At 59.1% G+C, this 14,366-nt stretch overlaps 7 protein-coding genes across 7 annotated transcripts; 3 read left to right on the forward strand and 4 right to left on the reverse strand.

Moving 5' to 3' along the window:
- Positions 1-75: 75 nt before the first annotated feature.
- Positions 76-1,224, forward strand: WHR41_03829 (uncharacterized protein; the record flags this gene model as incomplete). Its single annotated transcript, XM_069372435.1, has 1 exon — positions 76-1,224. The coding sequence occupies one exon, from the start codon at positions 76-78 to the stop codon at positions 1,222-1,224; it is 1,149 nt and encodes a 382-aa protein (XP_069230596.1).
- A 269-nt stretch (positions 1,225-1,493) lies between these two features.
- Positions 1,494-2,924, reverse strand: WHR41_03830 (uncharacterized protein; the record flags this gene model as incomplete). Its single annotated transcript, XM_069372436.1, has 1 exon — positions 1,494-2,924. The coding sequence occupies one exon, from the start codon at positions 2,922-2,924 to the stop codon at positions 1,494-1,496; it is 1,431 nt and encodes a 476-aa protein (XP_069230460.1).
- Positions 2,925-3,718: 794 nt separating this feature from the next.
- On the forward strand, positions 3,719-4,744 carry WHR41_03831 (uncharacterized protein). The gene is made up of 2 exons (XM_069372437.1): positions 3,719-4,308; positions 4,364-4,744. The coding sequence occupies exons 1-2, from the start codon at positions 3,808-3,810 to the stop codon at positions 4,403-4,405; spliced, it is 543 nt and encodes a 180-aa protein (XP_069230461.1). The 5' UTR covers positions 3,719-3,807; the 3' UTR covers positions 4,406-4,744.
- An 18-nt stretch (positions 4,745-4,762) lies between these two features.
- WHR41_03832 (uncharacterized protein) lies at positions 4,763-5,392 on the reverse strand (the record flags this gene model as incomplete). The annotated part of the gene is made up of 1 exon (XM_069372438.1): positions 4,763-5,392. The coding sequence occupies one exon, from the start codon at positions 5,390-5,392 to the stop codon at positions 4,763-4,765; it is 630 nt and encodes a 209-aa protein (XP_069230458.1).
- A 474-nt stretch (positions 5,393-5,866) lies between these two features.
- On the forward strand, positions 5,867-6,338 carry WHR41_03833 (uncharacterized protein; the record flags this gene model as incomplete). The annotated part of the gene is made up of 2 exons (XM_069372439.1): positions 5,867-5,909; positions 6,001-6,338. The coding sequence occupies 2 exons, from the start codon at positions 5,867-5,869 to the stop codon at positions 6,336-6,338; spliced, it is 381 nt and encodes a 126-aa protein (XP_069230459.1).
- A 227-nt stretch (positions 6,339-6,565) lies between these two features.
- Positions 6,566-7,987, reverse strand: WHR41_03834 (uncharacterized protein). Its single transcript, XM_069372440.1, has 3 exons — positions 7,393-7,987; positions 6,992-7,340; positions 6,566-6,923 (listed from the first exon to the last, which is right to left on the reverse strand). The coding sequence occupies exons 1-3, from the start codon at positions 7,687-7,689 to the stop codon at positions 6,748-6,750; spliced, it is 822 nt and encodes a 273-aa protein (XP_069230456.1). The 5' UTR covers positions 7,690-7,987; the 3' UTR covers positions 6,566-6,747.
- Positions 7,988-8,764: 777 nt separating this feature from the next.
- Positions 8,765-13,699, reverse strand: WHR41_03835 (uncharacterized protein; the record flags this gene model as incomplete). Its single annotated transcript, XM_069372441.1, has 2 exons — positions 8,765-10,766; positions 10,820-13,699. 2 exons carry the CDS (start codon positions 13,697-13,699, stop codon positions 8,826-8,828), a joined length of 4,821 nt encoding a protein of 1,606 aa, XP_069230457.1. The 3' UTR covers positions 8,765-8,825.
- Between the last annotated feature and the right edge of the window lie 667 nt (positions 13,700-14,366).

Genomic DNA, 14,366 nt, shown 5'->3' on the forward strand with positions numbered 1-14,366 from the left:
CGTTTCCACGATTGCTACATTACATTCACCACGACACGCCTCAGTTGCGCAAGATGCCGAGGTGATTGAATAACGATGCCCGGCATACCACCCAGCAGCCTTTCAAGCAATTGGAAGAAGCTCCAAGCCCAGCTGCAAGTCGACAAGAAGCCCGACGACAAGAGCAATGGCCTCAAGCGCAAGCGGCCTGTAGACACCACGAACACCACCAAACCCGCCCGCAAACCCAAACCCACAGGCCCCAACACCACCACCGCCGCCCCCGTCAAGAAACGCAAAATGGGCTCCTACGCCTCCACCCCGGCCCCCAAACCCTCCCACCACCACACCCTCACAACCGACCACGACATCCCCGCCGCCGACCTGACCGCCGCCTACGGCACCTCCAACCCGACCCGCACCACCCAAACCACCTTCCACGACCCCCTCAACAGCGGCCTGCACCCCTCCCACCGCGCCGGCAAATACCTCGCCCTCGACTGCGAAATGGTCGGCACGGGCCCGCCCCCGCACGCCGACGACCTGCTCGCGCGCGCCTCCCTCGTCAACTTCCACGGCGAGCAGATCTACGACTCCTACGTGCAGCCGCCGCCGCGCGCGCGCGTCGAAGACTACCGCACGCACGTCTCCGGCATCCGGCCCGCGCACCTGCACCCTTCGTGCGCGCGGCCCTTCGCGGAAGTGCAAGCCGCAATCGCGGAGCTGCTGCGCGACAAAATCCTGGTGGGCCACGCGCTGAAGAAGGACATGCAGGCGCTGCAGCTGAGCCACCCGCGGCGGGACGTGCGGGATACGTCGCGGTACGCGCCGTTTCGCGTCGAGAGCAGGGGCAAGCCGCCGGCGCTGCGGAATCTGGCGCGGAGTGAATTGGGCTTGACGATCCAGACGGGCGAGCACAGTAGTGTTGAGGACGCGCGGGCGACGATGGCGCTGTTTCGGAAGGAGAAGCAGGGGTTTGAGGAGGAGAACAGGCGGACGTTTGGGACGAAGAGGAGGGTGCTGGGTGGGAAGGGGAGGCGGGAGGAGAGTGTTGGGGAGGAGGAGGGGGAGGGCGATGAGGACGAGGATGAGGATGAGGATCTGGACGAGGAGGACTTGGATTTGCTGGAGGGCGAGGAGGACGAGTTTGCGGCGGAGCTGGGCGGTGGTGCGGCGGCGAAGAAGAAGGCGGCGCCGGATAAGAAGAAGCGTAAGAAGAAGAAGTCGAGGACGAAGAGGAAGTGAGAGAGAGGAGAGTGAGGAGTTTCACACGTCAAAGAATTCATAAAGTGTAATACCATTACCGTCCGCTCTCGCAGGCGGTGTGTCCGGCTTCCTCTCCTAAACTTTATCTTTCACCAAACAGCGCTTTTCTCCAAGCTCTTAGATGTGTGCGCGCGCGCAAGAAGGGTATATTCGTCATATCAGTCCTCTATCCCTGCATGTCCGAAAGAACGCCGTCCGCTACGACCAAAAATAAAGTGTCAAAAAGATCGGTCCGCCTCTTGTCCTCTCTACAGAGGCACATCCTCCATCATACCGACAGCTCCCTCTCTGCCGACCGTCAGGATGATGTCACCCAATGTCTTCGTCGCGAAGCCAGCCTCGCAGTAGCTGAAATAGTACTCCCACTTCCTCTTGAAGAGATCCACGTCCTCCTCGCTCATGCCCTTGCCCTTGCGGTCGCCCTTGTGCTCTGCCAGAAGCGAAGGCCTGATCTTGGCGTTGAACGACTGCATGAAGTTTTGCCTCCACAGGCGCAGGGTTTTGGCGTAGTGCGGGCCGATGTTCTCGACGCTCTCCGGGATGAGACGCGGCTGCGCGCCGGAGGCCTTGCGCGTGGAGCCCGCGCGCACGGCGTCCAGCAGCTGGGTCGTGGTGGGCAGGTGGCCGCCGGGGAAGATGTAGCGGCGGATGAAGTCGTCGGACTTGCTGTAGGCCTCGTAGCGCGACTCAGGCATTGTGATGCATTGGAAGACGGCGACACCACCGTCGCTCTTGAGAAGATTGTCGATGCAGCGGAAGTAGGTCTCCAGGTATTCGGCGCCCACAGCTTCGAGCATCTCAATGCTAACGGCCTTGTCGAACTTCTCCGACTCGGATGGGATGGGCAGGCTGCGGTAGTCGCAAAGCAGCACGCGAATCTTGTCTTCCAGGCCTGCGGCGCGGATGCGCTCTTCGGCCAGCTCTTTCTGCTCAATACTGAGGGTCAAGCTAGTGACCCGGCAGCCGGTCTGAGACGAGGCTAGAATGGCGAAGCTACCCCAGCCAGTGCCGATCTCGAGGACATGGTCAGTAGCCTTGATGTTCGCATTGTCGATGAATCGCTGCAACTTGCGGTATTGCGCTTGCTCAAGAGTTTCCTGTGAGCTCTTCGCGTCGCTCTTGGGAAGCCAGATGGGACACGAGTAGGTCATGTCAGGCGAGAGGAAAGCGGCGAACATCTCGTTGGAGATGTCATAGTGTGCGGAAATGTTGAGACGAGCGTTCGTGAGGGTGTTCGTGCTGCGAATGAAGCCTGCCACCTTTCCGGCCAGATCGGATGTGAAAGTCGAGCCATTGGAGAGGTATGCGCGGTTCACGATGAACAGCTTGAAGAACGCTGTGATGTCCGGACAGGCAACCTCGCCGAGCATGTAGCTCTCAGCGAATCCCATGTCCGCGAACAACAGAAGACGGACCCAGAAAAGGTCGCTCAGAACGCGCAGTTCTGCATGCGGTATCGTGTAGACATTCTTCTCGTCCTGGCTGCCGACCCTTCGCGGGCTGCCGCAGATGGTCACGCTGCCATCTGTGTCTTGAATCGTGAGCGATCCGATTTGTACATTCCTGAGAAGCGACAGAATGGCACTCCGCGAAACATAGAGTAGCGGCGGGAGAGCGTAAGATCCAGCGTAGCTTGCTAACGCATTGGCGCTGTTTGTGAGAGGGGAGAGAACGCCCATTGTCGAGCGTGAGAATGCAAGAATGTGAGGCGATGCGCAATGCGAAAAGTCAAGGGCAAGGGCAAGGACAGGTGGGCTGAAGGGGAGGGCACTGAGGGCACTGCAGGAAAGTGTAAAGGAAGCTCATGAAATCACCTACGGGATCGGCACCGGAAACAGAGTGCCGCCGGCAGCACGCGCGAAAGCGACCAGCGGAATGCGATGCTGAGGCCAGACAAGCGATAGCGCGGCGCATGGCGAAGGTGCGTGGAAGCTTTGTTGACGGTTGCCCACGGATCTGCGTCATTGACGTGCTCAGAAGGGCAAAGCAGCGCTCGCTAGATCGGACTGGCTTCCTGCGCTGGAGCTTGACAGCCGGCACTTCGGGCGTGGTCGCCATCCGTCTGTCGCAGCGTGATACTTCTGCTGCTGGTTATCAGATCTCCGCCTGCCGGACGAGGCTGCGCTGGCGTCCATCGCACAGGCTGACCGCCTCGGTGTCGCCTGGCTGAGCGCTGCATGCCGCTGCGGTGCACCCACGACCCAAGGGTGGCGTCTTTGTCTCAGCGCTTGCCCCGCCCGCCTGAGTGGGGCGGATCGCAGGCGGATCTCGAGTGGGAGGAGCGAGGCCCGAAGGGCACCGTGGGCTTGGGATCACTTGGGATCGGAGTCGGCGTGAGAGCCTGAGAGGAGCCGTGGTCTGCGGCAGGCCCGGATCTTGGATTTTGCAGCAGTCTGCGTGGGATGTGAGGGACTGGGGTGACGGGAGAATGGGAGCACAGAAGACGGTGGGCGAGGCGGGCGCCCGCATCTCCTGGCATCTTGCCCGCATCGGCGTCAGGCGATCGCGCCAAGAAACGCGTGCGCGTGAGCCAGGCGCGTCCTCCGCTGCCATCTGGATTGCATGGAGCAAGAGCAGGAAGACTTATTTACGATACGTGCCTTACAATTCAGTGCCAATCCAAAAATCACAGTCATGCTCGCTATCCAATCGTCTCAGCATAACAAAGTCGTCACTCCGAATATTTTGCCCTGCGCAATCAAACACAATGGCCCCGTGAGCGCCGCAAAACGCTACTGGGATCCCTCTACCGAGCAAGATGGCTCCAAGACGTCGTTCTTCAGAGGACGCAAGTTGCGTGGGAAGCAAGTAGCCTTACCAGATGGCTACGAAGGTGCTGTGCTGGAGAAGACGGAAAAGAAGGTCATTGCAAAGCCCAGTATACCACTCCCTGGAGCGGAAGAGGACTTGGAGCAAGTCGCTGCGCCAAAAGAGATCGAGACTATGATCATGGAGCAGAACGCGACATTCGGCGAAATCACGGTGTGGGATCATGAGGCGTTGCCGGATAATGAGGACGTGTATGTGAAGGGAATAAACGAGTGGATCGGTTTTGCGGAAGCGGTAGGTTGATGTGTTTGGTGATCTGCTTGTTCATTCGACTGACGCAAGCTTCCAGATGCATTCGTACGACGACAATGAGGCGCAAAAGCCCGCATGAGCAGCCCATATCGCCTGCGTCCTTCGAACCATATCGAATCGCCCTCCCTCCTCCGCCCTCTTCAAGTGGTCTAGCAAGAAGTTCTCGCAGCTCCAATCCTGCTGAGACCTCGCCATCATCCTCCACACGCGGCGAACACCGCAGAAAGAGTTGCAAGCTAGGCTTTACAATCCTTTCACAGCGACAGCTGAGACGGAGCCTGATGCCTGATGCGTGCCAAAAAAAGTAGCACGCGGCGCCTGCTTCTGTGCTTCAGCAAAGCATTACGCAGCAAGCCACAATTCCAGACCACCGTAGCTGCCGTACATCCTTCCAAAACGAAGACACCTGAAAAGACAACCGCAATCCCATATCTCCTCAACCCTGATCAGACTCCTCTTTGACCGCCGCCTCCTCTTCCTTCTTCACCCCATCCTCCCCCTTCCCCTTCCCACCCCTATGCGCCTTATCCCACTCCCTCTGCTCCTTCTGAAACTCCCTCTTCAAAACCCCATACCCCTCATCGCGCCTACACGCCTCCCACGCCTCCCTGAACACCCCGCTCGCCGCCGCCTTCTCCTCCATCCCCTCGTGCCCCCGACTCCTCTCCAGCTCCCTCCTGCCTCCACCCTCCCTCTCCACCTCCGCCGCACTGCGATCATACTTCCTCCCGCCCTTGTGGTTCGCGTACCGCGCCGCGCGCGTCATGCCCATCTGCAGGAACTTGCGCGCCATGTCGGCGCCGACGAAGTCGCCGCGCGCGACGTAGCTGGCGAAGGCGGCGCGCAGGGCCGCGGACGAGGAGAGCGCGAGCGCGCGCGTTCTGAAGCGCCAGAGCGGCAGGAGGTGCGATTTGTAGGGCTCGAAGGTCAGGACGCCTTGCTCGCCGCGCGCGATGCGGTAGCTCATGCGGAGGGGGGTGGAGGTTAGGGCGGGCGTGGGGAGGGGTGGGGAGGGTGGGAGGATTTCGGGGGAGGGGCGAGAGGAGGGTTTGGGGCGGGGTGGCATTTTGGGTGCTGGTGGGTTAATTGGTGGGTTGGTTGGCGGGTTTTACATGGTTCCAGTGCGTTTGTGGGAGTGTCGTGTAGATGTCCATGTGTAGACGGAATGAATCGTGCTGTAGATCCCGGATACGTCATCTTGTCGATCGAACTGGCGCGGGTGGACGGCCTTTGGCCTTACATGTACGATTTGAGCCTGTGTACGTTGTAAGATGTCGACATTGACACATCTTAAAAGATTTGAAAGTCATCATTCACAGATCACCCGTGTTTGTAGTTTCATTTCGTGCATCGAGGGTTGGTAGTATCTTCTTTCACACACTGAGTTGCAGTCGACGAAGAACTCACGAGCGAGCTCGGCGAAGATGGCGAACTTCATCCTCCCATGACTTGATCGCCGACCTCAGACTCAAACATTCCACCAACCCTTTAGCATACTGGAATCGACTGTGGACCTTGCTCCGAAAGGAAAACCAACATCATGGCCGAGACTCAAGCCCAAGCACCAGTCCACCTCCCCGCGCGTGGCAATCACCTACTGCACGCAGTGCAAATGGCTCCTGCGCGCCGCGTACTTCGGCCAAGAGCTGCTATCAACCTTCGGCACAAGTATAGGCGAAATCGCCCTGATCCCAGCCACCGGTGGCCTCTTCACAGTCAACTTGACCTACAAGCCGCCGGGCGAGAGCAGCGAGAACGTGCAAGCGCAGGAAGTCCTGCTCTGGGACCGAAAGGCTGAGGGCGGGTTCCCGGAGACGAAGATCCTGAAGCAGAGGGTCCGCAACCACATCGAGCCTGGCAAGGATCTGGGCCATTCTGACAAGCCTTCCAACAAGGCGGCGAGCGGTGGCGGCGAGGCTGCTCAGCAGAACGAGGCGAATTCCTCCACTGCGGTAAATGCCGCGGCGAAAACGGACTCGCAGCCACCGGCCGATTGCGCAGATTGCAAATAACGGGGCATCGGGTTGATCACGATCCCTGCATTGTACTACACTGCCAAGCTTCGGGTGCCAAAATCGACGGCACAGACAAGCACCGCCTGGGCAAAAGACAAGACTGCCTGCATTGATCGCAGCTCGTAGGTCTCACAATGCTTGTTCCCACGCAAACTCGACCACGTACAAGGCACTAGTCATCACGAACGGAACGAAACACAACAAAGCAAGGCACACATAGACGATCGAAAGTCGAAGGCTTTTCTATATAGACCAACGCCAGCGCTGAAGCTACATAATTTTTCTATCGCACAGGTCTCAGCACGCTCAGGCTCAATCTCTCAGCTCTCACGTCGCCCTTGTCACACCAATCTGATCATATCCCACTGCATCCAGCGGCAGCAGCGGCACGAGTCCGGCGAGCCATTCAAGCCTCGGTGATGTCGGACTCGCTGTAGATGCAGGCCTCGCTGGGGCCGGAGCCGATCTTGGAGGGCTCCTCGTCGTTGTTGTCGGTGCCCTTGTACTCGGTGCAGATGTCGTCGACGCCGCTGGCCTTGATGTTGGAGAAGGTGGCGGTGTCGCCGTAGTTGGAGTTGATACCTGCAGGTTTCCGTCAGTTGGCTGATCTTGGTTTCAGATAGGGGTTGTCGAGTCGAGAGTCGACTTACCGGCAAGAGCCTTGCCCTCGGAGGCGGTGATGTCGTCGAAGATGACGTGGCGCTCGTACATGCTGTCGCAGTTGCCGCAGCTCCTGTAGAGCTTGCCGAAGTTGTCGACGGTGAAGCCGGAGACGGACATGGTGCCGGCGCCGTTGTGCTGGAGCACCTTGTCCTCGGCGCCGAAGGCACCGCCGCCGGTGATGGTGGTGGTCTGGCCGGCGTCCTGCTCCTTGATGGTGAAGGCGTCCTCGCAGACGGCGGACCACCAGACGTTCTCGAGCTTGCATCCGCCGCCCTTGCAGTGGACACCCTCGCCCTGGTTGGGGCCGATGATCACGTTGGAGAGGGTGGCGCCTTTCTTTTCGGGTTGTCAGTACTGGATTTCTAAACAGGAGTCCTTGGATGCTCACCTCGAGGATGAAGACGGCGTCGCTGTCACCGCCCTCGGACTGACCACCGCACTCGGTGCCGCGGTCGTAGACGAAGATGCCACCGTCGAAGGACTCGCCGGCAGCGACGGTCTGGACAGCGTCGAGGGCAGAGCTGCCAGAGGAAGCCGGAAGGCTGCCGCCGGACTCGGCTCTGCTCAGAGTAGCCGCAGCAGTGGTGGTGGGAGCAGCGCTGCCGGTGCTGTTGCTGGCCCTGCGGTGGAAGCGGGCGTTGGCGCCGAGCGCGAAGGCAAGGAGTGCGATCTGAGTGTACTGCATTTTGACGAGCTGGGTGTTGCTGGAAAGATTGATCGAGAGTCGAAAGACGAGTGCAAATGGATCAGAGCGACCTGTCGCTTACTGAGAGATAGATTGAACAAGAGAATGCGATTGAAGTGAAGACCTGCCGAGTGAAAGAGTAGCAACACCTACACAGACAGCCATTCTTATACAAATCTGCAGATAGGGCATCTCCTGTAATGGGCATGACCGGACGAGGTCCCACACGCAGTGACATGCAGTCTCCATGCCGCCGATCGAGCGTCTCGACCGAAGAGCCCTCCCCCAAAACGTTCATGCAGTATCGTCTGAGACGAGCTTGTCGACAGCCAAGCCTTTCGAGTCGAGAGCCAAGCCTCTGTAGACAGCCAACGACGATCTTGATATGTACCACTACTAGCTGTAGTGCTGAACCCTAATGGCGCCCGGGAAGCCCTCGTGTCTGTGATCATGGCTGTGCAAGCGTGGCCCCAGGATCAGCGCTAGGGCTCCGGCGACTGGGCGTTTCATCAGGGCCACGCGACGAACCGAGCCCGGCGAACCACTCTGTGTTTCATCTATCTGCTGCACTGCGAGTCAAGAGTTGGCGGGCATTGGGAGAAGCTTATTCATAAGTCCCAACGTTATCTAGTCGTCACAGTACAATCGCCGAAGAACAGGCAGTCTGGGATTGATTCGTGGGGAGAAGATTCTTCCATGGCAAATTTTCTGGCTGTGCGAGATTCTATCACCACGGCGGCGCAGAATGTTCAATTATCGTTCGATGTCTGAGACGAACGTTGACTAATTACGAAAAAAAAGAAAAGCCTGAATGCTCTGTACAATCACCGTCGGATGCGTCGTAATCCCAGTGCCAACCCTTGCATAACACCCTCGACGAGCAATCAGTGTGCCAGGCGATGAGGGTGGCTAGCGATCAGCTACCACAGGCTACCTGGTCGTGCAAGACCGTCCCTTTAACGAAGGAACGGTCTGCACAACTAGGTCTCTGCCTGTGGTCCCACTGATCGCTAGATGATCAGCTACCGCTGGCAAGCCTACTGTGCCAGATCATCCCCAATAACAAAGGGACGATCAGCACAGCAGGCCACCACCAGCGGTCACACTGATCAGACTCGCACCCGCGCCGGCCCCACTCATATACTCTCCCTCCTCTGCATCTCCAAAAACTCCTCTTGGCTGGCCTTGTGCACATTTTGGCAGTCCTCGATGTCCTTGACAGACTCGTTAAAGGCGGACTCCACAGCCTGGACAACAAGGTTGCGATTCCACTCTTCCCTGGTGTTGTAAATCGCGTACATGATGTGTGCAGAGACTTGCTCGAGCTGTTCGACGGTCAAGCCTGACGAACGAGTCGTGAGTGCGCGGTGGAGCTGCTCGACGTACTTCTCCTCGAGCACGTACAGGTTTTCAGCCTCCTCCTGCGTGTTCGTATTGAGCAGGTTGTGAATGGAGGCGCGGTGGGGAGGCGGGCCCATTGGCTGAGAAGACTGCGAGGCCGGCTCCTGAGAGGATTGGAAGTTGGGCTCCTGGGTGTCGGGAAGCTGACTGCCACCGCTAGTGGGCGCCAGAGTCGAGAAGTCAGGGTGATCGCCTCCAGGACGCATGCTGTTGGACTGCGGGGTGTTGTTCAAGTACGGACCACTAATCCGACTGCGATCGCTTGTCTTCTGACCAGAAGTTGTGGTAGATGCGCTGTTCTGGTACTCGGTAAACTGCGAGCCTTGCGCAAGCTGCGTGTGCGCGCCCCTCTGCGAATGCTGTCCTTGCGTGTTTTGCTGGCCGTAGCTCTGTGGGTACGCATGGTCGTTCGGGCTGACGTCGTACATGCCCGAGTCTTCATTGACCTTCGAGGGCGCTGTAGAGCTATTCGCGAAGATGGAGCCGCCATTAGGGTTGCTCGAGTCGATAGAGTTCGAGCTGGGTCCTGGCAGCCTGCTAGGCGTGACCGGCAACAGCTGGTTGACTCCGGGAATCTCTTGACCGAGTACCACAGGTCCAGATCCTTCAGTAGTCGTGTGAGAAGCGTTCTGCGGCGGCACGTTGGGTACAACGGCAGACACATTCTGTCCCTGTGCCTTAGCCTCGGCCTCCTTGCGCAGGCGCTCGCGCTCGCGCTGCTGCTCGCGCTCATAGAGCGCCACACAATCCAGCAGTAAGGCCGGGTTCTGCTCCTCAATCCCGGCCATGTCGACATCAACATTGGCATGCAGCTCATTGGCCTTGAGCGTGCGTTGCTGGTTGCCCAAAGTCTTCGCATCCTTGGCTAACCGCTTGATGTCCGCGACAAAGTCCTTCGGGCGCTTGTAGTACCCGTTCGATAGGCGCTGCTCAATGACCACCAAGTTCAGGTTGTAGTAGAACTTCCCTGTTGCAGTCTCGCGCAGGCCTTGGACGCCCTTTTCATCCGTGTCGACCTCGTACGGCCGGAAGAGAGCTTGCTCTTGGCGCTGCTCTTCGGTGAGATCGCTGGACAGGATGTTGGGGTCCTGCTCGTCGTAGAGGTATCGGATTAGAGTGTCGTCGATGGGCGAGTCCTTGAAGATCCTGTATTTCTTCATCTGCTCCATCACGGGCTGAATTAACATCTTCAGCTTGTTCAACGTCTGCCGATCCTTCTTCTTCTGCAGCTTCTCCGCTACCTTGGGGTTTTGCTCGACGGTCGGCGCAGGCGGCGGTGCGGGTGCCAGAGGCAGCTCAGCCAGCTTTCTGCGCTTGCGCTGCGACGGGTCGGGGAACTGCTTCGGTGACTTGCGCACCATGTCGACGACCTGAGTGAAGTACTCCTCGCGCGCGGCTTCGTTCGGTCGCGAAAGCTCGTACTGGTTATTCAAGGAGTGGCCGAAGAGATTGCGCACCATCTCTGGGTTGAGCTTCTGATCAAGGTCGTCCAGCTCAACGTATCCAAGCAGGAGGATAGGCTCGGCAGGGTGAATCGCGCGTAGCAGGCCGGTGAATGTGCGACGTGCAGAGTCCGACAGCGCCTCGTACCAATTCTGCACATCGGGGATGTAGATGATGCTTGGCTTGTGGCGTCTAACTTCCTCGAACAGCTGAACGATCACGGACTCCTGAGACTGTATGGATGTTAGCGGGATTCAAGAATAAGGCGGAATCTTGGAGCACTTACTCTTGTATTGTCGGCCATCACAACACTCAGACCAAAGTCCTGCACATGCAGACCCTCGAGCTTTGCCATTACAGCGCCGGCCAGGTAGTTCTGACCCATTCCCGAGGAACCCTTGATCAGCAGACGCGGCCTAAAGATGCGCGATGATTCAAACTCTCGCTGCATTTCGTGGCGCTCGAAGCCGAACTCGTCGTCGCGGTCGTCGTACATGGCCTCTTCAAGCGCAGTGACCTTTCTCTTGCGAGGAATGGACTTCCCCATGAGAGCGAAGATCTCGGACAGCGGCAGGCGCAGCAGCGGCTCAACGCTCTTCTTCAGCGGCGCAGCCGTTGATGTGGTCGATCGAAGGCTCGAGGGCACGATCCTGTCAATAGAGAGCATGAAGTCCTTGGCAAGAACCTTGATCTGCGCAGGGTCGATCAGGAGCTTTTCCTTGCTCGAGTAGATCTGCGGGTATGTGCCCTGCACAGCATTGAGGGCGGCTTCGACACACAAGGCGCGGAGATCGGCACCACCGTAGCCCTTCGTGAGCGACGCGAGCTTGTCTTTGAACTCGTCTGCGAGAGGAGGGTCCCAGCCTCTGGTGTGGATGTTGATGATGGCCCGTCTTGCCTCTTGGTTCGGGAGCGGGAAGTAGAACTCTCTGTCGAAGCGTCCAGGACGCCTGAGCGCAGGGTCCACCGAGTCCGGCCTGTTGGTGGCGCCGAGGATGATGACCTGGCCTCTGCTGTCCATGCCGTCCATGAGCGCTAGCAGTGTCGATACAATCGACGCGTGGATCTGGTCTTGCTTGCTTGAACGTACTGGAGCAAGGCCGTCGATTTCGTCGAAGAAGATGATGCTGGGCTGGTTCTTCTTCGCATCCTCGAACAGGATGCGCAGCTGCTTTTCCGCTTCGCCGACCCATTTGCTGAGGGCATCAGCGCCCTTGCGCACGTAGAACGTGACCTTCTTGCCGTGCGAGCTGATGCTGTGCGAAAGTGCGCGCGCAAGCATCGTCTTTCCCGTTCCAGGTGGGCCATGGAACAGGACTCCGCTGGGCGGCTTGATGCCCAGCTTCTGGTAGACCTCCGGGTACAGGAGGGGCAGGGAGCACATCTCTTTGAGCTGGTCGATATGACCATCGAGACCACCGACATTATCGAAATTGATGCTCGGGTCTTCTCCCAGCGAAGAGGTGTCTGCCAGCGGTTGCTTGTCCTTGACTCTACCAAGGTCAGGCGGTCCGCCTCCTGGTCCGGTAAGTGCGCCCGGTTTCTGCATGGGCCTGTTAGGCGTCATGCTCGTGGCGCCGGGGAGAGCTTGGGCTCCCCCCTCGTCGTCCTCACTGCTGTCGGAGTCGGCGCCGCCCGCCAACTCCTGCTTCGCAGACCCACCGAGGACGGCCGGAGGATCTCCGTATCCGCCGAAAGGACCACCGGTCGAGAACAGGCTCCTGTAGCCGTCTCTGTCGGCCCTGCGCCTTGACTTCGGCGCGGCCACGGGTGCCTGCTGCGACCCGACCGGTTGGTAGTCGGCCACCGCATCGTCCTGCTCCTGGTCGTTGTTAGTGAACTCAGCGAGCGACCGCATGCGGTAGTCGACCTTCTCCTTTCTGGCGCGGAGGGATTTCCTCTCGGCCTCGTATGTGATGGTGGCAGGCTTGCGCCTGCCACCGCGCTTCTTGCGCTTCTCTTCGTCTTCGAGGTCTGCTGCCTCGTCGGCGATCTCGTCGGAGTCCAGCTCCGAGTCTGTCGAAGGGCGTCGGGACTTGCCCGCCTTTCCCTTGGTGTTGCGGGCTGAACGCCGCGCATTGGTGCTCGCCCTGCTTATTGGGCGAGAGGACCGAAGTGACTCATCACCGCTAGTGATGGCCACGTCGGCCTCTTCCTCGCCCTCAGCAGGGTCGGGCTCGAAGTCGCTGCCAGCTTCGGCGGCTGCTGGCTTGTGCGACTTCGTGGCGCCGCCGGCGCGCCGCGGCCTCTTATGGGCCGCTTCTGAGTTCTCGGGCTCCATCCGAGAACTGCGCTTTCTGCTCCCGCCCTTGACGATGGGAGCATCATCGTCGTCGTCTTGCGACTCCTGAACGATGTGCTCCATGGTGATCTCATCGTCGGCAGGAGCAGTGCCGGCGGCGCCTTGGTGCTGTGGAAGCAGTTGCGAGGCTTCCATCGATTCTTCCAGGATCGCGCTGGGCATGTTACGCAGACCCTTGGTTCCTCGGGTTGGGCGCTTGGTTGCGCCCGGGGCCGGCTCTGGTGTCGCTGTGCCGCGTCGTGACCTGGTGCCGGTGGCAGGCAGTGCCTGCAGTGGTTCGTCATCGGATCGCGAGATCCGGCTGCTTCTGCGTGTGCCAGTCATGGCTGGCGTGGGTGCGCGCGTTATGATGCTCTTGCTGCCGGTGCGCGATCTGGTGGTGCGGGCAGTCTGCTGCGGCGCTGTGTTGTTGGCGCTCAAGCTTGGGACTTTGAGCTTGACAAGCAGTTGTGCAGTCGCGGGCGTGCGCCTTTTGGCGGGCGCAGTGTCTGGGTCGCCGTCCGCGCTGATGAGGTCGTCGTCGTCTTCGCCGCTTGCCTCCTCGTACTTGATCGCTTTGCGCGCGGCGGTTCTCACGCTTCTGCCTGTGCGCGGGTTGCGCACCATGTCTTCCTCGTCGTCTTCGTCGTCTCCGTAGCTCTCCTCCTCTGCGTCGTCCTCCTCGGTGTCGTATTCAATCTCGTCGTCTGAGCCGACGTAGCTCTCCTTCCTTGAGCGCTTCTTCGCGCGCGTGCCGCCCTTGCTCTTTTGCGCCGTGCGCTGCGGGCGCTTTGCTGGTGGTGACTCGGCGGCGCCGTAGTCCAGGTCGTCGGAGTCGGAGCGGTTGGGGTCGAAGTCTTCCAACTTGCGCTTGTAGCGAGCCATGGTGATCTCGCGCTGTGTTGTCGTGTCGCTGGGAAAGGAAGACGCAGGAAGCGGAGAGAATTTTGTCGGCGGGCAGGTCGTGAGCAGGCAGGCACAACAAGCGGGAACGCGGGATCTTAGCCCAATTGGGTTGGTGCTTGAGCAAGTTGTTGTCACGAGGGCGCATTCATGCGCGTCCCCTGCTTTCGAAGTCGAACTCGACGGCGTGCATCAACGACAGCGTGAAGCAGCGCAAACAATGGCACGAGCAACGCGATACAATGCTAATTCAAAATATAGCATTTACAGAACGCGAAATAATCGATGGAGGAGTGCTGGAGGCGCGTCGACGTCGATGGGGTCGCTTTACCAGCGGGAGTCGTAACTTTGCGATACCAGCGCCAAGCGCGCTAGCGTCACTAGCGTCGCCGCGCAGCGTTTACAATTTTGGGGAAACAGAGAAGCCGATACACGCCCAAGAAGAAGGCAACAATAATCACGGCAACGAATAATTAATTGTTCACAAAAAGATACACAGATGATAGCGCAATTATACCAAGCCACTACCGGCTTTTTTGGAGTCAACCGAGCCCTTTTCAATGTGATCTCGTGTTTTTACAACACGAGCATATCGTCGCCTCCCAAAATATCTCCGTCCCTCTCCACCTCCCCACATCGACCACATGGT

Source organism: Cladosporium halotolerans (genome assembly GCF_011745625.1).
Source record: "Cladosporium halotolerans strain TM138-S3 chromosome Unknown Sca10, whole genome shotgun sequence".
Lineage (NCBI taxonomy): Eukaryota > Fungi > Ascomycota > Dothideomycetes > Cladosporiales > Cladosporiaceae > Cladosporium > Cladosporium halotolerans.

Bases quoted from the DNA above. Each gene is read 5' to 3' on its own strand.
- WHR41_03834 (XM_069372440.1), bottom strand. From the start codon at position 7,689: ATGCAGTACACTCAGATCGCACTCCTTGCCTTCGCGCTCGGCGCCAAC. The intron at 7,341-7,392 runs GTGAGCATCCAA...CAACCCGAAAAG, and splicing joins ACGCCGTCTTCATCCTCGAG to AAAGGCGCCACCCTCTCCAA. The intron at 6,924-6,991 runs GTAAGTCGACTC...GGAAACCTGCAG, and splicing joins CGAGGGCAAGGCTCTTGCCG to GTATCAACTCCAACTACGGC.
- WHR41_03831 (XM_069372437.1), top strand. From the start codon at position 3,808: ATGGAGCAAGAGCAGGAAGACTTATTTACGATACGTGCCTTACAATTC. The intron at 4,309-4,363 runs GTAGGTTGATGT...GCAAGCTTCCAG, and splicing joins GGATCGGTTTTGCGGAAGCG to ATGCATTCGTACGACGACAA.